The sequence below is a fragment of the Carassius auratus genome, chromosome 20, assembly GCF_003368295.1.
Source record: "Carassius auratus strain Wakin chromosome 20, ASM336829v1, whole genome shotgun sequence".
Classification (NCBI taxonomy): Eukaryota; Metazoa; Chordata; class Actinopteri; order Cypriniformes; family Cyprinidae; genus Carassius; species Carassius auratus.
The window spans coordinates 25,167,325-25,194,124 of record NC_039262.1 but is presented as its reverse complement, the minus strand read 5'-3'; the positions used below and the strand labels follow the sequence as shown (position 1 = coordinate 25,194,124).

The following is a 26,800-nucleotide window of genomic DNA, read 5'->3' as shown; positions in this document are numbered from 1 at the left end:
TGAGATTATTAGAAAATAATGCACACCCGAGGTGAAACGCAATTATTCCTTACTCATCCCCATCTTAATTTTTTATAATTTTTTTTGTGAGCATGTCATAATACTTTGCATTGTTTTGAAATGCTAGTTGAGCAGCTCTTTAAAGCCCAAAGTATACTCTTTTTGTACATTAGCATTCACTTGAGTTGGGCCTATATTTGGCCTATAGACTATTGATCATATTAATAGGAGGACTGAACATCCGGTCAAGACATAGTACAGAAATATGAATTATGCTTAAACAGTATAAACACATTTATTTTATGTAAAGAGTTTGGCTTAGGAAATGTGGATAAAAAAAAGAAACACACAATTTTTTTATGACTTTGTAGCATTGTTTATTTTTAACACATGATGTCACTGACCAGCCAGCAACGGTTGAAGATATAGAGGTGAAAGTCCAGAACAAGGACTAAACGGGGCGGGCTGGCAGGAGACGTCAGTGCTGTTTGAAAGTGTTTACTTTCAAAATGCTCGTATGGAAATGGAGGTAGAAAAATTTGTTTCCTCCCTCTGTCCTACAGCTGACATCGAGTTAACTTTTAAGAGCTGAAAGGTAGACGGGAGACACTGACTCTGAGCAAGTATGTTCTTATTGATTTTCTGTCTTTTGACAGTTTTTTTATAAATCTTCATTTGGACCTTAGGAAAGTGCTTTTAAAACAATTTTTTAATAGTATATTTTTAAAAAGTACTTTAATTTAGTGAGAAACTCTTCATATCACAGTTCCTCAGGACAAATGAGATACATGTTGAAAATATTCTTTATAATAAATCGAGGTTATATTAAGGCAAATACATGCAATATTGTCCTTTTTTAGGTTCAGTTCTTTTCGAAGTGATTGTGAGGCCATTCTCTGGCCGGTCAAAGTTTAAGTCTTGCACTATTTATTACTTTATCAGATGGAATGTATTTCTTGGGATTATGCCTGTTTCACACATACTCTGTTTGGAGGGCTCTGTATGCAGTCCACGTGTGGTAGTACAAAAAGAAAACACCGCAAATATTATGTGATGTGTATATGTTTGGGGGGGTGGGGTATAATTGAGAATAAATGGAGAAAAGTTATGTGAGAGATGGCATTGCCTCCATCACACTATGATTGGCCTATTATGCTTTTCATTAAAGAAGTCCTGCTTCCCATGTTTTATAGCATACTGCATCCACAAAACACTCTATGAATGAATCTAATTGGTATAAATGGACATACTAATTAAAAATAGAAACTCGCATCACATCACTGCTTTCTGTCATGTTCAGTAAAACTTTAAATGACTTTAAAAAGTGTCTCACTTATTGATTATAGTTTTGCATGCACTCAGTTTGGTGGAAGGTACATTTCCGTTTCTGTGACACCTGCGTTATTTACCAACATTTGATGATTGGATGAGCCTAAAAGAAATTGTCTGTTAAAAACAATAGCTGACCATCTGTTCACAAATACACAAAAAATCTGAAAATTGTTCCTGCATTATTGTATATTCTTACTTTTGACTTCTTGGGTGATAAGGAAAATTAGTGATTTCAGTGTGAAAATGCCTTGTGATTGTCTATGATGTGAAGATCAATTACTCACTCTCTCTCTCTCTTTATTTGTCATTTCTACTTCAGAATCACCTCGGTTGTCCAGCGCCTCTGTTGGCAGTAATGACCGGGCCTCCACTGCCACGCTGTCTGATTGTTCTGACTTCACAGAAGTCCAGAGGCCCATAAGCGTGGTCTCCAACATCTCATCCGGGTCTGGTTCCTCTCGGGAAGACGTTCTCTTGTCAGGTATCCCATCTGCTGGTGTGCCTATTGAGGACAACGTGGATCAGGAATTAACAGCTGCTGCTGATCCGGATGAGACTCAGGGCACTAGTCTTACCCAAGCAACCACCGTTCTCCTCCAACAAAATAGCAGCAACACTGTTAGCAGCAACAACAACAGCTCCTCCATTTCCAAAAGTTTCTCTCCATTTGCTGCCAACACCATGGCACCCAACCCTGAGCTCACCTACCTGGACCGTGTGGTCATGGAGATCATTGAGACGGAGCGGATGTACGTGAGAGATCTGCGGAGCATCGTAGAGGTCAGCATTAGTCTTTACCTTTCTAAAAAATGGTTATATTCAACTGTCAATCAGATAAAATGTGCAAAAATGCTATTAATTAAACAATAATATCGGATATTATTGTTATTATTGATATTTGAGTACAGATTTATTCTCACATGTTCTTTATACAAAATAACATTTATATTAATTGTCCACTGAATTATGTGATCTGTAGAGCACCGTCCATTTTATAATAATTAATAATATTTCCTTGCCTTTATATAGTACTTTTCTAAGCACTGAAAGCGCTTTACATTGTCATGGGGGTATCTCCTCAAACAGCACCAGATGATGCGACGGCAGCCATAATGCACCAGAACACCCACCACACAGCAGCTTACTGGTGGAGAGGAGACAGCGTGATTAATCTAATCAGTAGATAGAGATTGTTAGAAGGCCATGATGGTCAAAGGCCAATGGGTGAATTTGGCCAGGATGCTGAGGTCACACCTCTACACTTTTTTCGAAAGACGTCCTGGGATTTTTAATGACCACAGAGAGTCAGGACCTCGGTTTAACATCTCATCTGAAGGACGGTGCTTGTTGACAGTATAGTGTCCCCATCACTACACTGGGGCGCTAGGACCCACACAGACCACAGGGTGAGCGCCCCCTGCTGGCCTCACTAGCACATCTTCCAGCAGCAACCTAGTTTTCCCAGGAGGTCTCCCATCCAGGTACTGACCAGGTCAGCCCTGCTTAGCTTCAGCTGGCCTACAGGGTGATATGGCTGCTGGTTTTCTTCCACATGCTCGAGTGTTATGAGTCAGAGTGCGTTCACTCTTTTTCTACCCATGAAAATATAAAAGCAAATAAACATATGATTATGACGATATGATTACACGAGATGTATGTGTGTGTGTGTGTGTGTGTGTTTTGTATGCAGCTCGTGGTATTTTTATAGAAATAAAGGATGTTTATGACAAATATTAGCAGTGTAGCTTTATTAAACATACAAAGAGTACATGTCTGCTTAATTAAAATCAACTAAAGATCACAACTGGAAGTTATTACAAGCACTCGATGATGGTTTAAAGTGGGTAAGCAAATACATTAATAATTACATACATTTTCAAGTGTAGCTTTATGCATTTTGTCATTCTTATTATATTTTAGGATGCATTCTTTCCCTGTAAGCTTTATAGATAGTTTGTTTCTGAGGTAGAACCTTGTTTATCTTAATTTAATGCTATTTATTGAGCAGTGGATTGTTTAAATGCATTCATGAGGTGCATATCTGAGGAAAAATGCATTGTTGGTTGGCACCACCTAGCGTGCAGGCGTGAATAAGCAGAAGGCGAGCAGTTGTTTCGTGTTCAGTGTGAAAGCACCATTCGTCAGCGATTCGCCTTGCTTTTTCACATCACGCTCAGTGTGGGAAGGCCTTTAAGGTGTAAGTTATCTGACAGGCTGTAAACATGCATCCGTAAAAAAAAAAAAACAGAAGAGCAGTGTTTTGACCCACGCCTTTGCAGACTTACAGTTGCCCTGCTGCATAAGCGCTGTAAAATGTAACCCAAAAATGTAAAGGACTTCCTGAACTATTCACATTCAAAGCCGTATCTACAGCCTTCATATTCTTACTGTCCTCAATTAATGTTTGAATGTGTGTCTCTAATTCTGAAACCTTCTCTGTCAGCCTAACTCTTTCCCTAAATTTATCACATGTGAATCCCTCGTCGCCAACAGACAGATAAGCTGTAGATGTGGCAAGCGGTGCAAACAACAATAGCAGGAGAAGCAGCCATTACTCACCATCATTGAAGAATGATTCTGACTTGCCACTGTTTTATTTTTGTGGAAAATTGTGCAAGAGAGAAAAAAAGAGGCAAAAAAGAAAAGAAAACTGTAATAGACACGAATATAAACACAGATGGAAATGTGAATGTGAATCTAACCAGCTTATGAATGCTAATCACTGTAGGCATGCTGCACTCGCGATTTAAATTTTCAATTGAACAGTCAGATTAGTCAAATTAGTTTGATTGATAATATTGGATATATGGTGGGAGTTAATTTCATATTTGATCACTTTAGACAGCAGAGAGTGATAGTAAGATAGAGATGCATCAGAAAAGCAGAGCTACAATCACAAACCACTAGTGTAGTCAGTCCTGGTAATGGATTCCCAGCGGGGAATGTTGTGGTAGTGAACATTGTTCAAAAAGTGAGAAGTCACAGATCATCTATGATGGTCATCCGCCAAAAAATACTTCATATATTTACTGTGAAATTATATCAAGTAGAGTCAGTAAACTTGATAACAGACATTCATCAGCAAGTTGTGCTTTATCTACTAAATTGGAAATGTAGATGACGAGTGAATTCTCATTTATTGTAAATCTAAACATAATTTTGGGTGACATGGTTTATTTCACAGACCTGATGCTAGATCAAAAACAAAGGTCTTCTCAGTACAGACAGAAACTGTCCTCTAGATCTGTTAATTCAGGTATTAGACAGAAAGACCACCAATCATTAAACCTTTTCCCTAGCGTCCACCAGGCTTAGCCACAGAAGCAGATTCTCTTGAAAGTCTCATCCTCCCAAAGTATGTCAGTAAACCTGCATGCTCAGAATGACTGACAGGGAGACACCTGACACCTGAGGGACAATACCAGCTACTAAAAAAAAAATAAAAAAAATAATTAACAGAAGAACAGGGAAAAATGACTAATAATTGGAATGTTTCAATAGCTGTACAAAGAAATTTGTTTATAAATTAGTTTTATATAAATCAAAGCAGTAAATAGTACACTCAGTGGAAGTGGAAACTGCTCTATTTGTAAAGCACTGAATCATAGTTATGTCCAGAACACCTTTAATACAACTGCATGAGTTTTGTTTGCTCTATTCAGTGTGGCAGTTTAGTTCAACTCCATCCAGTCTAGTTTGTTCAGTGTTAACCAAAGTGACTGATTTGAATTTCACTAATTATTTGTTTACTTAAAGCCTGCATGAAATGCAATTTCACCTATTTTCTAAATGTTGGTGATCTCATTGTGAATTATTCATCCAAGAATTTATTTTAACTGTAACTTTTAATTAAAAATAGCGTAACTTGATCTTCTTAAAACAACTTCCCTCTGGTGACATACACCAGACTTCCATAATCATTTAGTCTGCTTAAACCACGGCCCCTTTCTTACAATCAACTTCAAGTTTGCATTTAGATCCACCTCTATCCAATCCGCAACTGATGGATAGAGCCAAGTCCCTACGATACACAATACAGAAATAAAGATTTGGTGATACTTCTGTTACATCTCAACTTAAGCTGATTACTACATTAGGAGGTCAGTTCAGTGCGCTGCAGTCAAGGAGTGTGTGTAGTTAAACCCATCAGATAGGTCATAACACGGCTCATACATCACGTTTCATTCTCCTACTTCTGTATCCACTATTGAATACGTTTGTCATTATATATTGAATGTTTCTGAAGTGTAGGAACTGCGTATTATGACTGAACAGTGAAACACCCAGTGCCCTGGGATTATCACATTATGTAACACCAGGTTTGTCAATTGGATTGGGAAAATTGAGTCCTCCTAGTACAACACAATGTCACACGGCTTGAAGTGAGCTTACAAGCAGTCATAAGGTGTAAAAAAAAAAACTTTCAAATTTACATTTTGCACTTAAAGTTGCATTTAAAAGAACACGAAAACATGCATTATATTTTTATTATTTATTCAAATGACTGTGCACTTTATCAGATGTCATTTGTTTGATAAAATTAATGGATGAATACATAATACAGCCCTGAGAACACACAGTCCTGAAGAGTCTGTCCACATTTGGATTCCTGGATGTATTTGCAGTTGGGGCTGCACAATGGCAAAAATAATAACTGCTGATTATTTCTAATGATACTGTAATTGTAATAATTCAGATTAATTGAATTTACATTAAAATACGTATTTTGTATGTACAGATCTCTAAATAAAGACTAAATGGTGGAATCTTACCAAATTTAAAAGCATTAAAGGTGCTTGGTGGGATAAGTGATTTCTGGTTGTCAGTGTTGATATTTAAAATCCCCAAAACTAACAAGCCCCTACCCTGAAAGGGTCTCACCCCTATTTTGATAGCTCCACCCCACACATACATACGCAATCCAGGCAATGATTATGGCATAATCTGCTAATTATATGCTGTATTTAACATATTATTTTACTTTTCAGACACACTTTGGGAGCTGACATTTGTAACAGACCTTAGAGGAGGTTTAGACACTCTAGACTTATAGGTTGTGGAAATGAGCCATTGAGTGATGACAATCATTGTACTTGCAAGTTCACACACCTCTTTAATGTTATTTTTAGTGATCTCTGACTGGCGAAGTCGAACATCATTAGCTCCATGTACATTGCATCAGTATTCCACAACAATACAATACAGTCTCTGTGCAGCATAACTTTCTGTTAAGGTCTTTTAACTGTAGTTTGCCATGGTCCATGTGACACTTGTCAGGTTTCACTTCATGCAGTTGGTACTGGTAGCAGTCAGACTTCTCTTTCCTCTTAACAATGAGGTCTTTAAAAATGTGTTGGACAATAACTGTAAATATTGTCCATGGCCTGATTAGATGTTAGATGTAATGGGGTCAGGCAGAGAACATAGTTTATGGTGTTGCCAATGCTATGGCTCTAAAAGCTGCTCAAAATCCTGTCATGCAACATGGCACCACTTACATGTTTTTCCATTAATATAGGTTTTATTTGTCTGAAATCGTGGTTATTGCTTTTATTGACTTCAACCTAAAATTTGTTAGTGTATAGACATTTTTTCACTAACAAATCTATTTTTTTTTGTCCTTTCTAATATTTCCATTTGTGCTTTTTTTGTTCATTCTTAAAGTGATTTTGTTCCTGGTGATTAGATTCACTGATTTTGAGTGCCACCTTGAGCTAGAGAACGACAGTACAGAATGACCTACTCCAGTGATTTTGTTGATGAGGTTTGGCTCTTCTCATCCTCTGTGTTGCTAATTGACATTACATTAGATTCCAGCAGATGACTTAATGGACTTGTTTTGGGTGAAATGATTAGTAAGGACTTTGTTACAAAGCCAAACAAAGCTTAGGGAACAATTAAGCAATTAAATGGAAATACATATAATGATGAGTTTAAAGGGATAGTTCACACAAAAATGGAAATTCTGTCATCATTTTCTCAACCTCAGACTGTTCTAAACCTGTATGAATTTCTTTTTTCTGTTGAACATAGAAGGAAGGTATTTTGAAGAAAGTCACTAATCCACATTGATTTGGTATGATATGTGGTGTCTTTAGATTTTATATGCTTTCTCAATTAAGTCACTGGTTTTCTTTAAAGTTAACAGAATTTGCTTGTTTGTCATTACTTGAGCTGTCTTTATTATAAATGATGTGTTTATATTTTCAATATCAAATGCTTTCTATTATCTCATTTTAGTATGCAAAGAAGGTAAGCTAGAAGTTAACTACACTATAAATAAGCCATTTGTAGATTGTTCGCCCCATCATTAAAAATTTTAAGCCTGTCGATCGGTTGAAACTAGTCCAAATGCTCTGTACCCGAGCCACATTTGAACCAAATTTGAAATATGAACCAAGCTTAGCCCTGAACACTAGGCAACTAAACACTGAGTGTAATGATTAGTAGCAAATGTGGTTGCATATTCTCAGCCTAGTATAAAACCCAGTAAAATGTCAGTCTATGAAATTACATTAAGGAGGTTGAAATGAAGGGCTTCAGCAGCTGTCAAGCAAACGGAGAGATCTGAATGATGTAATCCATTAAGGGAAGGAATTAAGGCCTTATATTAGAAAAAGGCAGACACTATACTTATATGTAGCAATATTTAAATAGTGTTGCTGTCCTATCAGAGCTCAAAATAAATTGTTTTAGTGGTAAATAGAAGTGTGTCATAAATATGTAACTTAATTCATCTCCCATGTGGTTTTATGAATGGAATTTAATATGGGTGATGCCTTTCTGTATGCATTACTGAAAGTAGTGACATAACATGGAAAATGCTCATTGATTGTTTAGAACCAATTTTCAAATCAGCTCGAGATTTGTTTGCACATAGTCATTGAGGTGGATTTTTCAAATTAAGATTTGAGTTTTCGTTTATGGTCTATGAATTTCAAGATGCATACCTAGTTTGAACATTACTTATTCTTCATACATTCTACTTTAAATACAAGGATCAGCTGTAAAAAGTGACCACTAACCACTGTCACTAAATGATGAGACTAAATGATGTAGGGCCTTGAAAAATAAGACTCCAAAAAAATAAAAGTTTATTAAGAACTAGAATCTAGAGTTATAGGCATACAGACTTTGGAAAAAGAATAGTTATGGCACTCAGACAGGTATGTTCAATCCTGTTGTTTTGACACAATTAAACAAGTTACATATCCAGTTCCAAATTATTTTTTTATTCAGACATACCTCTTTAAAAGAAAAAAAAAAGTATATTATTTTTTTTAAATTGACCCACATTTGGTTTTTGACAAAAAAAAAAAAGTTAAAATCCCAATATCTCTGGAACCGAACCATATATAGGGCCTTGAAAATTAAGAGGGCGAGAGTTTAAGACCCAGTTTCTATTTTATACTAGATTTAAATGCATGAAACCTAAAAAAAAAAAAAAAAAAAAAAAAAAAACTGAGTGGTCACCATTTGCAAAGCAACAAAGATTGCTAAAGTGAACAGATTTTACTAACAGAGCTGCTAATCTCCATGTAAAACCATGACATTTAATATTTTGGCTTTCATTACTATACATGTCTGTGTTTCTTCAGAAAAAAGGTATTAGCAAAATATTTTTTTTTAGCCGGGGACCTGGTTGAGTTGACATGGAATGATGATGATTTATAAAAATTGGATTTTGGTTTGGCATTTTTGTGCTTTCAGTTTAAAATACATAATTTCAGTCATTGCCTGTTTAAAATGCAAATATTGGTTGATGCACATTGATATGCTTACCAATATAGTATGCAACTTTTGTGATCATTTTTTTATTATTAATCTTAAAATAAATTTGTACTTTTTTATGCAAGTCAAGAGGATTTAAGATTGATTTTCTTTTTGCAGGACTACCTTGCTCACATTATAGATACAAGAGATCTTCCCATCAAGCCAGAACAGGTGTGTGCTCTGTTTGGAAACATAGAGGACATTTATGAGTTTAACAGGTAAGAAATCATTCATTATTAGCTCTTTTTTTTTTCATTCCAACAAAACTAAAACCAGCACCAGTCATTTACTGATGCATGTTCAGACACAGGAATGCATGGGTTTTTTATACAAAGACAATCTTAATTTGAAGACATTATAATGTTATTTTAATTTCTTAAGTAATAATGATGACTAAAGGCAAAAAGATAGCTCTAACAATTTTATTAGAGCCCACATCAAAGGATGATTTTTTTTTTTTTTTTTTTTTTTTTTTTTACCATTTTGCAGTTGTCACCTAAATGCTGATGATAAAATAATTTAACAGATTATTAAAAGATTGATGAATAGCTGTTCCTGACAGGCATTTATTCATGAATGAAGTTCATACAAAATGTTTGTCTTTGGTCTACTAAAAGATAAAGGACTTTACTGACAAGATGCGCATTTATCGTGCAGCCCAAGTTTGTTTGTTCATTTGACTTAAAGCTGTTCACCGCTAGTCATTTGAAAGCATAAGGAACTGTCTGAGGATAAGGAACAGCCAAAACCCTGGATATTTTAGGCAATATAGAAATCCTGGCAAGGGTATGTCCCAAAAAAATGGTCAATACGTTCACCCTACATATAAGTGACCAAATCTCACGGTGCTTACATAGTTCATGTGAAGCATCTTTTACTGGGAACCGAGCTGAGACACTGCTAATGAAACACTGAAAACACAACAAATCATGAGCTGCTCATGTGTAAATGAACAGTGTCACGCTGCAGACCAGACTATACTTATACACGAGTAAATTGCTACCCTTGCAATTCTTAGTCTCATTTGCTGCATTGGCAAATGTTAATTTTGCATTCTTCATGCAACTATTCATGAGCTTCAGAGCACTTGCCTAATTTTCATTTTATTTTTTGAATGTCTCACAGTAATTTTCAGTTGCAGAATGTGACTAAACGGTACTGTAGAGCCCTGGGTTGATGACTCTTTTTGTAGCTTTGTCATATTTGTTACGCATGACATGTGCCTTCATACTCACATGTACAGAGTCCTTTTTGTTCCAGCACACTCCCTGCTTTAAAATGATATGAAAGAGATCTTTTCTTTTTTGTGTGATTTGGTACATAAGCTATGATCTGTTACATTCTCATTTTAAAGAACAAATGTGTGGACAAAAATCTACTTCTATCGGTTAATGTTTGGTTATCAGTAGCATATTGGTGGCTTAAAGCTGTGACTCTAGATTAGAGTCTAGACCCTAAATATTTTTTTTTTTCATGATGTTCCATAAAAAGACCTTATGGTGCCTTGAACACACAGGGTTTTTCACCTTTTCCCAATCATCAGTATATTGTTTTTGAACATTGTCTGCTCACCTGTTGTCAGGTGTTGGTCTTACTGCAGAGAGATACTTTTCTCCTCAATACCATACAGTAAGTGAGTGAATGATTGCCGTATTTCTGTTTGTGGTATGTCACAAATGCATGACACAGAAAGTCTATACTTCTGTATGCTGTGGGGTTTGCTGTGGTCATCTAAGCCATGAGTTCTGCTTTTAAATCCATTTAAACATGGATTAAACTACACTTAATAGACAGGAGATTCAGATTTCTTATAACAGTGGTAAAGCAAATGCTGTCAATTAAAATGAATGATAATATACTGTGAATCTAGCAATAAATATTCTTACTTAAAAAAATATTACTATACCCTTATTTGTAGTTTGCAATTTAACATTTCAAATCACATGCACACACACACACAAAATGGTTTAAAGGGATAGTGATTATTATTTATACAGTACATGTAATCTTTTATGCAATAGTATATTTGTTCATGTTAATTTTTAAATGAATAAGCTACTTGATTTAATTTTAATACAATTAAAGAGTTTTAAGGTGTTAGGGTGTAAGGCATTGCTTTATTAATCACACCCACGGACATATTAAGAGTGGTCTTTTTTTTCACTGATCACAGGTAGAGAAGGATGACTGATTTGCAGACTGCATGTGCTGTTAATTCTGTATCACACTTTTGGCCTTCGCTGTTTTTCTTTACAGAAGTGTGCAGAGCATGTGGTGTTTTAATAATCATTAGTTACAGTAAATGTTTTGTGGTCCGTAAACATGCTTTCTCTTTACATTTAGTGAGCTCCTTCAATCACTGGACATGTGTGACAATGATCCTGTGGCCATTGCCAGATGCTTTGTGATCAAGGTGAAGTTCAAGCTGAACCAGTGCCTTTCAAGGCTTTAGATTTTAGATTGTTGAGAAAAACTTTACTGACTTTGGTCTTCCTCCTTCCTTTAGCATGAATATTTTGACATCTACACACAATATTGCACCAACTACCCAAAGTAAGTTGCACTGAATGCCCAAAGTGACACATACTGTATTATGTTGAAGAGCTCCTGGCTAGATAGTTAAGATTAATGTGAATTTACTGCACCAAAGAAAAGCACCTGGTTTCTGTCTAATATTCTGTCTAATAAAATATTACCTGGACATTTCTTGACAGGATTTATGAGATTCACACATGCATAGAATATTCATCAAACATTGTTAAACTGAATCAAAACCACCAATACATAGTCACTAGTGCCTCTGCATATGAGTGATAGGTCTTACTGTAGATGCTTCTTCTGTTTGGAGCATTATGTGTTTCCTTTGTAAACTTTGATGATTAATGAATTAGATGAGTTATTATCATCATCAGTGACATATGTGTTAGTGTGGCGTGCTGTGTTTTGACTGTTCATACTCTCTCCATAGCTCTGTGGCTGCTCTAACAGAATGCATGAGAAACAAAACTCTTGCCATGTTCTTCAGGGAGAGGCAAGCTACTTTAAAGCGAACCCTGCCTCTGGGATCTTACCTTCTCAAGCCTGTTCAGAGGATCCTCAAATATCATCTTTTGCTACAGGTTAGATGACCACTCTCAGGATAATACTTTAGAGAGTATAAAGGCTATAAATCACCTACCATGAGCAATGATTCCATTATCATGCATGGTCATTCTTTTTTTTGTCAATTTCTTTCTCATTCTTGTATACATTCTTGTGCATTTGCAAGATATTTATTGAAAGAGCTATTTCATGGGTTCTTGAGCAAAATAGATCACAGATCTGTGTTACTAGGGTAAAAATACTAAATTGTGGATAGCCAAATGTAAAAACATAATAATCATTTAATCAAACTACAGCAGTGACTCAGTAAACTTCCAATTGGTTTAAAAATGACTTAAAATTATGTAAAGTGAGACTAGAACAACCATTAAAATTAAAAAGATTAAATAATAAAAATCAAGATGTTGTCATTATTTATTTTACAATACACCCCCCCTCCCCCAAACAACAACTGTTTTAATTAAGGAACCAAGATTCCCAAAGACTATGAATATCTTGATATATGAGGGAATACCTTCTTTGTCCAGTAAATCACAAACAACTTGAAAATTATTGGGGCCTTGTATTGTTTTGTATTTATTTGGATGCTCTTTACATTGTAGGAGATTGCCAAGCACTTTGATCCACAGGAGGAGGGTTATGAGGTGGTGGAGGAGGCCATATACACTATGACTGGTGTTGCGTGGTATATAAATGACATGAAGAGAAAACATGAACATGCAGTCCGTCTACAGGTGAGCTTGCAAACACACGAGGAAGTTGTGTTACAAGCGTGATTGACTGCTCTTGTTTATATGCTCCCCATGTTTAGTAAAGATATTAACCAATTCATGATCTCTGTATTTCCATAATCAATCTCAGGAGGTCCAGTCTCTGCTTATAAACTGGAAGGGACCTGATCTGACTACATATGGAGAATTGGTTCTCGAGGGCACCTTTCGTGTCCAACGTGCAAAGAATGAACGTACTCTCTTTCTCTTTGACCGCATACTTCTTATCACCAAACGCAGAGGAGAACATTACGTCTATAAGACACACATCTCGGTATGACTTTATCTGTTTTCATAGAGAAATACTTAGTTTTTCATTCCTTTATTGTCTGATCAGTCAGCACTAATGTAGTGTGAAGCCTTTACATCTTATGAATTTTAAGAGGCGAATAAGAGGTAATGCCTCTTGTTTGGTGAAGCTGCCATTGTAATTTCTCTTGTATCTCTTCACTTACTGCAGTGCTCAACGCTCATGTTAATTGAGAGTGCCAAGGATTCCCTGTGCTTCAGTGTCACTCATTACAAGCATCCCAAACAACCTCATTCTGTCCAGGTCTGTCTTCAGTGATTAAGGATTAGAAAATCATTATTTTCTGAATGCTGTGTAACATTTATTCCATTTCTACAAAAAAGTTGGGTAACACTTTAGAATAAGGTTCCATTAGTTAATGTTAGTTAACTATGTTCGTTAACATGAACTAAGCAAGAACAATCCTTCTACAGCATTTATAAGTCTTAGTTCATGTTAATTTCAACATTTACTAATGCATTATTTAAATCAAAAGTTGTGCTTGTTAACATGAGTTAATGCACTGTGAATTACCATGAACTAACAATGAATAACTGTATTTTCATTAACTAACATGAACCAAGATGAATAAATACATGAGTTAATGCACTGTGAATTACCATGAACTAACAATGAATAACTGTATTTTCATTAACTAACATGAACCAAGATGAATAAATACAGTAATAAATGTATTATTCATTGTTTGTTCATGTTAATTAATACATTAACTAACATTAACTAATGGAACCTTATTCTAAAGTGTTACCAAAAGTTGAAATCTTTAAAAGACTTCTGTGTTGAAAATCATTGTTAACATATTTGTTTTTTAAATATGCTTACAGACAAATCATGTGCAAATTAATTACTTAAAATCCTTGCTGCAACACCATTGTACTAAATATAGCCTTAAAAATGTTGTTTGAAACAGCCCATTTACTACTGTTAAACATGTAACCAATCCCATCAACTTGTGAAGCTTTTTATATAATTAGCAAAGCATTTCTACTGAAGTATGTTGATAATAAGAAGGAAACATTGTTTGTGTAGGTCCTTTCCTTACTGGTGTCCCACAGGGCTCAGTTCTTTGTCCCTTGTTCTTTACCATTTATATTAACCCACTTGGCCAGCTTTTATGCTCTCTTGCCCTTAACGCTCAGTTTTATATACACTCAAAAACTGTTAAAATTTTTAACAGTTTAAATCTTTTCAACTGTATTTTTTGAGATTATGGATATGGATGGCTAATAATTTTCTGTTAAAGCGCTTTTTGGCTCTCCCCATCAGCTGCGTAGATCCTCTCAAGAATCTCTCACTGTGACTTTTTTATTTTTTTATTTCTCTTAAAGCTGCGGTAGGGAACTTTTGACGCTCTAGCGGTTAATAAACAGAACTGCTTGCGTCTTGCGGAAGAACATCGTAGCCGGAACTACTTCTCTCTGTTTATGTCTATGAAGAATCACAAAGGTACTGGGTTACTCCGCCGCGGTTTCCCCGAAGCTATCTAAAATAGTCCGAATATAAACACTTATTATAGGTGCACCCTGGTGATTCAGGACAAGCCAAAAACACGGTTTGGAAAATGGATTCATGGTGTACTCGCTTATTATATACATTTTTCTACATTTTGAACACAAACAAAGTTACGGACCGCAGCTCTGATTGGTTGTTTTTTACCGGGAGCGCATGACTTTCTTCAAATGGCAATAGGACCACTGGGAGGAGCCAGAGGAGCTTGATTTTTTTCACAGATTATCTGTCTCATATTCTACTGTCAGGACATAATGACAGGTTTAATAAATATGTAAAAAATATTTTTTTACAAAAGTTCCCTACAGCACCTTTAAAACAGAGCTTTGCTTGAGGAATGATAGGGCCTTTTTATCCTATACTCCAGAACTCTGGAACTCTCCCCCGGCTGAGATTAGGAATGAAAATTCATCAGGCATTTTTGAATATCATCTTAAATCATTTTATTTTAGAATAGCTTTTACTTTGATTATCTGCTCTTTTTGTAAATTTTGTTGTTTGTTATATTTAAAATTTTTAATGTTTTAATGTTTACAAAGTGCAAAGCACTTTGACAGTAATTTTTTGAATTTCTGTACGAAATAAATGTATTATTACCATTATTGTTACCATTTTTATTACCATTCTGATATCACCTTGTAGACAACCCTGTTTAAGTCACTCTTCCTCTTCTTCTTCGTAATTATTAAATTTATTAATAATTATAAATATAAAATTATAAATAAATAGATTAATCTTAAAAAACTGATTAAAATTGCCACTTTTTAGCATTTACTACTTCAGTTATCAAAGTAAAAATGGAGCAGGTAGTCTGATCTAGTTGGATCTTAAAAATTCATGCTCACTATGAGCTGTCTGTTCAGTGTTCATGTTTTTTTCCCCCTCCTTGTAAGCATATGGGTTATTGGGTTTGAGTGATATAATTTTAAATATATATTATTTTCCTATTGTTTTTATGATTCTACAACTTCTTAAATGCAGTATCTTATTTTCACTAGGCTAAGACAGTGGAGGAAAAAAAATTATGGGCTCATCATATTAAACGGCTTATTCTAGAGAACCATCAGGCTGTGATACCACAAAAGGTATGCAATGAATAAAAAAAAAAGTGTTTTGTATTTAAAATATGTAAAATTATTATGGGCAGATAATTATTTGGTGTTTCTCTTTTAGGCAAAGGAAGCAATCTTGGAGATGGATTCTATTTGTAAATATTTCTTACCAATCATGAACATAATTTCATATCCTTTTTCAATTTTTTATGGAAAAAAAAAATGTAATGGGCCTATTTTGACGGACAACTTTTTTGTCTTTTTTTTTTTCAGACAGAAAATATAAGTACAGTCCTGAGAGGCTCAAAAAGTCTGCGTCTTGTCAGTCAGAGGAGTTTTCTAACTCTAGACAAGGCCGGAGACAGTCAGGTAGGTTCCCACTCTTAGTCTTGGTCTTAACTTATCTTTTAAGTGATACCCTCCAATTTTACATAGTTGGTCTTCTACTTCATCTTTCAACAGAACCATCTAAAGAGATCCTAAAGAACACTGAAGGTAAATCTCCAAGTGTCCATTCTGTTTTAACTTTAAGTAAAGATATTTTCCTATAAATTTAAATAAAAAAAGTGTTAGCTGCTGGCATGTAATAATGATAGAGTGGGATCAGACACTAGTGAAAAATGTGTCTGTTTCTTGTGTAGTAAAACATTTAAATTGTATTATTAACTTTAATTTAAGCAGAATGCTCAACTGAAAAAAATAACCCACACAATCTGAATGTCGGTACTCAAGTGTCTCAAAAATTACAAAAACATTAAAACCTAAAAAAATCCATGTTATCTAGCATTATTTGAGAGTGTTACAAGTATATTGTGCTAAATTGAAATTCAGAAATTCTGCAAAGTATGACTAATTTCACAAATGTGCTAACATTTTGGTAATAAGAAAAGAAGTAATGTTATAAACACTGTTGATAAAAAATGCCTTCAAATTTACTAATATTCTTATAAACACTGTTGATAAAAAATGCCTTCAAATTTACTAATATTCTCTTTCTTTTATCTGGCTGATGTCTGGGTGACTTCTTCAGTAATACTAAAGGTAAGAAGCCATTAAATCAACCAAAGGAACATTTAAAATTCAGTAAGATGTGGTGCAAAGACTATATATATATATATATATATATATATATATATATATATATATATATATATATATATATATATATATATATATATATATATATATAATAATCCTAGAAACCACACATGCAGAAGTGCACAAATTATGCTATTTTTATTTAATGTGTTGTTTACTTTGTGGTCCACAAGATGTGTACAAGTACAAATACTGACAAATAAATTAAAACTCTCAAGAAGTAAGTAAAAGTAATAATGTTTATAATGACTAGGTAAAAGTAAAAAAGTTTCCAATTAAAAAATTACTCGGTGAGTTACCAGATAGTAAGTGTCTGCTAAGGGCAAGCAAGATGATGGTAAAGTGATCATGGTGAAGTCAGTTACATGTATGGCCTAAAGGATGAATCTCTGTACATGCGTGAGGAATGATGTCAGAATATTGGAACATGGAGTGAACAGTTGGCCAATTTAAAGGTCTATAAAGGAATGGAATAACCTTCAGAATGTGATGACCAATCAGAACTTAAGCCTGCTTTAAAGTGTTTAAAGAACATTATCAATCTTTATGTGAATGCGCCTTTTTTCAAAATGCTAAATTTGTACTCGATTGAGATGTACCCATCATTGAACCTACTTCAAAAAGTAAATTTTTTAAAAACTTACTTAAGTAGATGAATCAAAGTAAAATGTAGTTTTTAGAGTGATGTCAAAGAACAGCTTGTGAGAAGTAGGACACCTTTTTACCCAAAAGAAGATATTCTTTTTTTTCTTGGTTTGGGTCATTTCCTTGCATCTCCTAAGAAGAAATCTTTGTGACTTCATGCCCCAGCATTCTGACAGTGAGGGGGCATTGGCCGCTGATGGGTGGCCTTTACAAGCCACTGCAAGCGATAGCTCTCTTGGTTTATGCAAGTCTTCAGCTGAGAAGCCTGTTGCACAAGACGAATATTCTCCTGAAGCCCTGATTCCCAGTGATTATGAGGAACCCATCCGTGCATCACCGTCTCTAAAGGCCAGACTGATGCAGGAGAATGGAGATGAAGCAGAAGGGGAGGGAAGTGACTCTGACGATATTCTAATGGAGGACAACCAGGTAGCTGACTTTGCCAGTTCAATGTTGGCTGCCATTTCCTGCTGGCACTATAGAGCCCGAGCTTTGCTTTCCATGGACTTCACAATGGTGAGGTTCCCTGCCACCAAGGGGATTCTGTCATACCCCAGCCTGACCTGCAACATGACCTGCATGTCTCCCAAACCTCCCGCCATATTGCATGTGCTCTCACAGAATGCCTCAATTCACTAACAGCTCACACGGCATAAGCAGAAGCTAAATTTGTAGCGCTTCAAACAATACTAGAACTAAACAAACTTGAACAAACTAGTAACAGGTCAACACATAAAGCATAGTACTTCATTAATTTTCTCACTGTATTGCTTGAATGTCAGTTTGTTAAATGGTTATGATTGTTAATGATTAATTAATTATTGTTACAGTTTTTTTTCCATTTGTTTTTGCATTATAATCAGTATTAATGGCTTTATTGAAAAGCAGGCATTTACTGACACATTTAAAATTTCCTGGGGCCTCCATTATATCTAACCATGCTTGATATGACAAGAGTCTAGCAATAATTTGTCTATGCACAGTTGCACACTCAACATGTAAATGGGGTGTGATGTGACACAGTCAGAAATGTTCTCTCTGTTTGCCAGCACTATAATTTTTACAGAATAATGCACTGCAACTAAGGAATGTACAGCTGAAGAACACGTTCCTTAAATATATTATGACCAATGCAAGGCTTTACCAGAAAGCATGCTTTTCATGGCTTTCCATAAGGAATTAAGGGATTTAATAAATGAGGAGTATTAATTCAGGTTCTGTGAGATTTGTGTGTGTACGTGGCTCTCAAATGAAAAAGTCAAAAGGAAGTGAAAAATAAAAAAACTTGGTTGGGGGGAAAAAATCTTGAAAAAAATGAGATAGCTTTTATTGCATGTCGCTACATTACGTTGTGTCTGGTTAGGACATGATGAACACTCACTTTCATATCGTACCCCAGTTTTCAGAACATTTTTCAAATGTTCAATGGTGATTTTAATTCAACTAAGATGTGCATGTAATAGCGGTTGTTCTATTCACTGCATTAACATACTATTAAGATCTGTTATTTTGGAAGTAGTTATGAACTAATGACCAAGCCCAGATGGAAGCTGTGTGCACCGAATTACTCAGAAAGCTTTCAGATTTTCAAGTTCTACATATTGTCCACCTTTTGTGTTTTTACTGTTATGTATAATGTATAAGAATACGCATTTTCTTCCCAAAATCAGCATGGAAAAGTCTGATTTCATCTGGGCTTTCTAATGACTCTAACTTTAACTTAATATTGATGTCTAAATTATTGTTTTACTGTTTGATACTTGTATTGCCTATATACCACTGTAAATATTTATTGAAAGTTAATTGATTTGTCAAAAATCCTTAAAAAAACATGTTTTTATGTTAGGAGGAAGGGGGGTGTGAGGACATTGGGAACAGTTTTAAAGGAGAAAATAGCCCATCAGTTGAACAGGTGGAGGCATATCTCAAGGATGGAAAATATATCTCAGAACAGGTTAGTTGTTTAATTAAAATAGTTTAATTGATTTTAGCAAAATTGTATTAGAATTAGTACTTTACACCTAGGACTAAAATTCTACTTACTGATTGTTTCAACTCTGACATGTGTTTTGTATCTTGAGCTGGTTGGCAATACTCAAGCTGTATTTGAAACAAAGGCATACCTTGATTTCTCCTTTTTGCACTCAAGGACAAATCACAACACCTGGAAATAGCCTCTTGCTGGGGTTCCACTGAGAAATTGAAGCCAGATGAGTTTTGTGATCCAGAGTCCAAAGAGATTGACAAGCAGGTCCCAGATATTCAGGATCTGGAGTCAGCAAGAGTCAAAGATGATCAGAAAGGTCCTAAAGAAGAGGCCTCATCTCTGTTACAGCAGGAAGACACACCTGGTGAGTCTTCAGAGGAAGAAGAGGATGTAGAAGAGAAACCAGACTCCAATAGCATCCTACCCTCATCTGTGCTTGATAAGGCCAGTGCCATTGCTGAACACTTTGTGTGTAGTGCACGGCGTAGTAGTGTCAGCACAGAGGAAATGCGTTCCCTCGGTTGCGTATCTCCACATCTTCCCATCAGGACCGGGAGCGCTCCAAGTCTAGGAGATGCCCATGGTAGCCAACATGCAAGCACCTGCTCTGAATCACATGGAGTTCCACTGACCCAGGAAACCCTTGCATCAGTAGACTTCATGATCGGATCATCAGGGGAGGAAAGTCTCTTTGACCCGGATCGAAGCATCTACAAAAGAAGGGATTCCGTGCTTTCCAAGCAAGAACAACTACTCATTGACAAGATTAGAAGCTACTATGAGAATGCAGAACACCAGGATGCTACATTTAGCCTAAAGCGTAGAGAGAGCCTCACTTACATTCCAAGTGGGCTTGTTAGAAATTCAGTTAGTCGTTTAAACAGCATTCCTAAAGATAAAGGCCTTGCTCTAGAGAAGACCACCAGTACATCTGGACCTGTTACAGATCATAACTCACTCACAGAATCTCTTTTGGTTACATCGGCTCTGTCAAAGACCAATACAAATCCAGCTACCCTGGAACAACCTGTTATCGCCGCTTCCACAGATTTCTCTAGGCATGACGGAAACATAGACATGTTTGACTCTAATGTAGATGGTTCCATTAAACCTCAGTCGATAGATGGGAGTCATGAGGAAGAGGTTTTCCGTCCCTCCTCTGAAATGATTAAAGTCTGGCAAGATATGGAAAAAGAGGTCACTAGATGTCAAGGGGACCTCAAAGCACTGAGGCCCAGAGAAATTCCTTATTTTAAAGGGAACAGTCCTAGCATTTCCAGGAAGGATCCAAACCAGAGAAGAAAGACAGAATCCAAAGGCAGAGATGGACTGACTATGTTTGAAGATTCAGATCTGAGCACTATCAGAGAGGAGTCCTCTACACCATTAGCTTTTAAGGATAAGGAAAACCATGAAGCCAATGAATATGATGACATCAGACCCAGACAATGGGATGTTGAAGATAGACCCCTTAGAGCTCTCGCTCCCCGAGTTATCCAGTTGAGAGCAGAAACTGAAGATGATAAAGACACAGGAGCTCAGTCAGCAGAAGACGCAGATTTGTCCCAAAACAAAGTTTTCCAACTTGCAAGGAAATTCAGTCAACGTGTCAAGTGCACACAGCCAATGTTGAGACAGAGGAGTCAGGAGTCAGGAGATACATGGTTGGCCAAGAGGAACCTGCTTTCGGTGGTTGAAGAAAAGCCAGAGAAAGAGGCCAAAGGTAAGATGGATGCTATTTCACTATTATATGTTCATCAAAAAAAAAAAATGTCTTTGTATGAAACAGCATTTTCAACTAACTTTACTTCCATAGCGAAACATATTTCAACATTGATTGACTGGATTGCGACAAGTTAGTGTTCAATGCCTCAATGGAGCCAACTACAGTATAAGAACCTGTGAGATGGCTGATAAAACTTTAAAGGGGTCATATGATGTTGCTAAAAAGAACATTATTTTATGTATTTGGTGTAATGAAATGTGTTTATGCGGTTTAAGGTCACACATACTGTACATTATTGTTTCCCCTCTATGCCCCGCCTTTCTTAAACACGTCATTTTTACAAAGCTAATTGTTCTGAAAAGTGAAGTGTGCTCTAATTGGCCAGCTATCCAGTGCATTGTAATTGGCCGAATGTTACACCCCTCACCATACTGTGATGCCTTGTCCCGATCAGAACATGGGTGCAACATGCCAAAAACAATAAAACCCATTACAAACGAGCCATTTGTTGCATCCAGCGGGGCCATGATTATGGATTATAATGATTTATACTGTGTTTTTACGTATTGTGTTGCATTGCGCTGTGTAAACATAAAACCATGTCTGCATTTGTGATCAGAGAAATGACAAACAAGTGCTACTCACTTCTCAAAACTCAAGTTTGAATCATCAGTGGCAAATCCTTTAAATATGTAAACGTACTTACAGACTGTGAGTCAGAACAACCAGCATTGTAGTCTTCTCTTCCAGGCTCAGGAAACAGTCCTCCATAAAATGCACTGCACACATCTGAAATTTTGGTTAATTGCACACTATTAATCCTTAATTAAGCATTAGTAAACAGATAATTCTAATTTATAAAGCATTAATAGACATTAATAAGCAGTTTATAAATACAGGTATAAATGCTAATATTCTATTTAAAAGCATATCTATAATGTGTTTAATAATTGTATTTTCATACTTTATTCATGATCAATTTATCATTTCTCAATGAAGTATAGCATTATTTACAAACCAGTTATTTAGGAGTTGCCAGTGATTTATAAGATCACAAGAAATGTAGTAAATTCAGGTAGTTATAAAGCATTTAGTAATGGTCAGTTAACTATTTATGTGAGCTCATCTAAAGTAAGGACTAGTTATGCCTTGTAAAGCATTTATAAAGGATATTTAAAGGCTCAGTTATCTTCTAAACAAAAAAAAAACAGAAACAAACACAACACAGTGATACAGAACATATAAATATTAAAAGCCTTTAAATCTCATTTGTAAAAGCTTTACAAGGCATAAATAGTCCTCACTTTAGATGAGCTCACAAAAATAGTTAACTAACAACTACATATGTTTTATAACTACCTGAATTAACCCTGAATTACGGTAGAAATACATGTTAATGAACCATTTATTAATTAACACTATAAGTAACTATTACTATATGTCTGAATAAAAAGATGTATGAATGCACATTTAAATAATTTATTAATCATTTACTTACAATTTCTAAGTGATCTTATGAACCAATTACAACTCCTTAATAACTGGTGTGTAAATAATGCTATACTTAATTTAGAAATGATAAATTGATCATTAATAAAGTATGAAAAAACAATTATTAAACACATTATAGGGTAGCACTTTAGAATAAGGTTCCATTAGTTAATGTTAGTTAACTACTTTCGTTAACATGAACTAAGCAAGAACAATCCTTCTACAGCATTTTATAAATCTTAGTTCATGTTAATTTCAACATTTACTAATGCATTATTTAAATCAAAAGTTGTGCTTGTTAACATTAGTTAATGCACTGTGAAATACCATGAACTAACAATGAATAACTGTATTTTCATTAACTAACATTAACGAAGATGAATAAATACAGTAATAAATGTATTATTCATTGTTTGTTCATGTTAATTAATACATTAACTAACATTAACTAATGGAACCTTATTCTAAAGTGTTACCCATTATAGATGTGGATGCTTTTAAATCAGGTATAAAGCATTTATATCTGTATTTATAAACTGCTTATAAATGTTTATTAATGCTTTATAAATGATTAATTAACTGTTTCCTAATGCTTAACTAATGATTAATAGCATGCAGTTATTATAAAGTGTTACCCAGTTGTTAAAACAACTAAACCACGTATTTCTAGTTATGTCCTCTTTTGGAAGGCCAAACAACGTATTTACTACAGTGATTATCAAAGTGACACCTTCTTTATTTGCATGAACATTTGAGTGGTGTTAAATCTTCCAACATATTGTCTTAGAACATTGGCGTGTTTAAACGAGGTGTTTTAGTAGGGTGTAGTTGACTTAACTTTTATTAAAAAAAATTGGGGGGGGGGGCGGGGTTGATACTTTAGTCTTAGCAACTTGAGGGATATTATCTATTCACTAACAATTTGTCAAGTTTCGTGTCAGTTTTTTTTTAATAAAATGAGGTGCAGAAATTCTTTGTGAGATTAAATTTTTTATATTTTGTATATAATAACATCAAATTATCTGCTCCACTTACATTTGTTATTTTGTGATTAACAGTTAAAGCAGACTCGATGCTCTTTTTGGCTCCATATGATCAGCCTGATTACGATGGAGATGAGAAGACCCAGGCTATGACTCCCAGCCCAGACCACACTTCTAATTCTGTCAGAAGCCCAAAGGTCTTGTCTCCACACCTGTCCCATTCCAGAAGTCCTCTTAGTCCACCACCTGAGAGCTTCAATTGGCCGGATGTCCGTGAACTTTGCTCAAAATATGCACACCTCGGAAGCTCGTCTGCTCTGCCACCAGTAGGCCGAAGTCATTCTGTGGAAGAAAGACTGTTTGACGGCAGTTCAAGAAGACGTTCTAGCTGCTCTTCTAGCCGCTTGGTCACCTCTAACTGCTCCACAGACTCCTCAGTTTACAAGTTTTATCCAGGAGCTGGAGAACCAGGAGAATTGCTGACTCGGACCCAGCGTGCAGGTTCTCTGGACCAAAAATTGGGTAGTTTGTACTTGAGTGGTCTTCAGAGTAAAAATGCCAGCAGTGGCTTCTATATCTCCGCTCAAGCTACTCTTCCAAATCAGAAGAAAATAATTGTGGTTGAGAAAGTACCTGAGGTTACACCACCAGTAGAGATGGACCAGTCAACACAAGAGTGCAAGAAACAGGAAATCACAACAGATGTAACGGATGACAGCTATGTCCAAATTCGTTCACCAACATCTCGAGAGAAGATCTCAATCAAGGCTGTCATTGACCGCTGTCGGGCATATCAGGAGTCAGAGGAATACCGTTTGAGGGAAGATGGAGGATCTAAGGCAGAACCCTTACCTAAGATTGAAAGGTGCAAAAAAACTGAGAACGCTTCATCCTATAGCGAACAATTAGACAATGCTGTTAAAAATGCACTTGATTCTGAGAAAAAGGCTGAATCTAGTCATCACGGTGTTGTCAAGAATCTCAGAGAAAAATTCCAAAATATAAGATAAAAATCTTTTTTGTTTTATGAATGAAATACTTGCTTCTTTAATTTCTCTGATGTTTTATGTCTTCACCACTGAAGACAAATGTGTACAGTATGGTCAGCATATATCATGCTGTAGCCAAATCACCTGGCAAATTTAAGCCTCAGAACTAATATTCTTTACATTTTCTGCTATTCTGTGGTATTATGAACACTGTATGATCATGTGGCCTGCTAATGTTGAGAAACCTGTGGATTTTAATGGTCTAAATGTCAGGGAGAAAGTGTAAATATTGTTGTACAGTTTGTGTTGTACATTCACTCTTTCTGTTATACCATTTACATATTTGACATAGCAGATATACATGTATGTATTTGGTAGTCATTTTACATAAATTACTTTCTTGTTTATAAATATTTACATTTTGGGTAAGGTATTATTTCAATTACGGTAATGTCATATTTGAGCTAAGGATTTCTTTAGCAAGAGATAAAGTCTAGTCTATACTACAAAACAAGCCCTAGCAGAGTAGCATAATTCATCTAGATTCTTAATGTAACAGACCATTTGAAAACAAGGTTTTATTTGTTTTATTTTACTTTTAACTGAAAGACTTTTTAAAGTTTTCTTTAGTAAATGTCGTGCACGGAACAGAAGTTGCTCCCCCCTTTTTATCTAAACCTAGTCTTTGACTAATGGATTTAGGCATAGACCCGTTTTGTCCAGGAGACTAGATCTGAATGTTGTTTTTTCTTTTTCTTTGTTCTTCTTTTTTTTAAAGCTTGCACCAATGATGTTACTTAAGCTTATTTTAAGATTTGTTGTCATCTTCACAACAAATCAGATTTTTAACATCAGGTTTTGAGGAATGTCACAATTACAAGACAAATATTAACCCTACATGTTTTAGCACCTGAAGCACTGTTGGTTTAGCAGTCTGTGATAACAGATCAATGTGTGGTCACTGTGTGTGTCTGTTATTTATTAAGATTCTATAAATCTCCATATCTGTCTGACTTATTACAGATGCATCATTAAATACTTGTAAAAGTGAAAATTCTCTCCATAATAAAACCAAAGAAAATTCAACTTGCAGACTTGAACATTTTTATGTCATGTCCCATGTAAATGACTTTAGTCTTTAGGCCTCAAAATCAAAGAGTTGTTTTATCTTAATTCAAATCATATATAGTCACTCCAGCAATATTTATGACTCATTTTATGTATCTGTCATCCTTCTGTTAGAATACAATTTAATACAGAACTGTTAACAGTTTTATTAACTGATTTTGGGAATCTTGAAAAACATTTGTATACTGGACAAAACAGATGGGTTCTGGTAAAGATATATAAGTAGCACTATTTGATTAAAATACATTCTTTCTATTATTTTTTAATATTTATATTTGTAGTATTAAAGAAAGAACGTATACATCATCCTAGCCATTAACTGTAGAACAGGGTCTTCACAGGTGTCCAGGGGCCTCATTTATGAAATGTTGCATGCTTGGTCTAAGATTATTTCTGAAAAGGGCTTACGGTACAAGAGTCACACTTTGAGAAAAATGTGCTTTTCACTGTCATCACAAGATAATTGCAGTTGCCACAGGGAAAAGCCATTAAGATTAATTTAACCAAAGTAATTAAATCTGTGTTTTCATATTAATATCCAACATAAATAAAACACCGCATACAAATGAAATATTCACTGCTGGCAATGTATTTACAGGTCTTGTATTGTGGGTGACAAAGAAAATTACAGAGTAAATTTAGAAATACATAAGAAGAGCGCAAGTAGTCCAGCACAAAACATACAATTGCACCATGTGTGCAGTTACTAGGCTTTATAAATGTTCATCAACTGACTGCAGTACTGCTCTATAAGTGAACACACACGCAGATGTACACAAGTCCTAGCTCTGTCTCACCTACATTAAATATGGCACACATGCAATAATTCCAAAATAATTATCTTATACATTTGCATTTGATACATACATCAAACCATCCATAACACACAGCCAAAACTTAAGCAA

At 35.3% G+C, this 26,800-nt stretch overlaps 1 protein-coding gene across 6 annotated transcripts in view; it reads left to right on the top strand.

Annotated features, from left to right (window-relative positions):
* The window catches only part of LOC113121269 (pleckstrin homology domain-containing family G member 3), a 53,212-nt gene extending 27,359 nt beyond the window's left edge, over positions 1-25,853 (top strand). For 3 of the 6 annotated variants that reach the window (XM_026291601.1, XM_026291602.1, XM_026291600.1), the window contains 17 exons: positions 1,652-2,112; positions 9,223-9,323; positions 11,449-11,518; positions 11,612-11,658; positions 12,074-12,224; positions 12,810-12,941; positions 13,069-13,251; positions 13,438-13,530; positions 15,795-15,881; positions 15,970-16,003; positions 16,122-16,217; positions 16,311-16,343; positions 16,879-16,889; positions 17,757-18,107; positions 19,438-19,545; positions 19,741-21,301; positions 23,854-25,853. In XM_026291601.1, the coding sequence (XP_026147386.1) occupies positions 1,652-2,112; positions 9,223-9,323; positions 11,449-11,518; positions 11,612-11,658; positions 12,074-12,224; positions 12,810-12,941; positions 13,069-13,251; positions 13,438-13,530; positions 15,795-15,881; positions 15,970-16,003; positions 16,122-16,217; positions 16,311-16,343; positions 16,879-16,889; positions 17,757-18,107; positions 19,438-19,545; positions 19,741-21,301; positions 23,854-24,788 (4,454 nt within the window). In that variant the 3' untranslated portion in view covers positions 24,789-25,853. Of the gene's footprint in view, positions 1-1,651; positions 2,113-9,222; positions 9,324-10,687; positions 10,735-11,448; positions 11,519-11,611; positions 11,659-12,073; positions 12,225-12,809; positions 12,942-13,068; positions 13,252-13,437; positions 13,531-15,794; positions 15,882-15,969; positions 16,004-16,121; positions 16,218-16,310; positions 16,344-16,878; positions 16,890-17,756; positions 18,108-19,437; positions 19,546-19,740; positions 21,302-23,853 lie in introns of those variants that run through there. The other 3 variants (XM_026291603.1, XM_026291605.1, XM_026291604.1) reach the window with 3 other exon arrangements.
* The last annotated feature ends 947 nt before the right edge of the window (positions 25,854-26,800 follow it).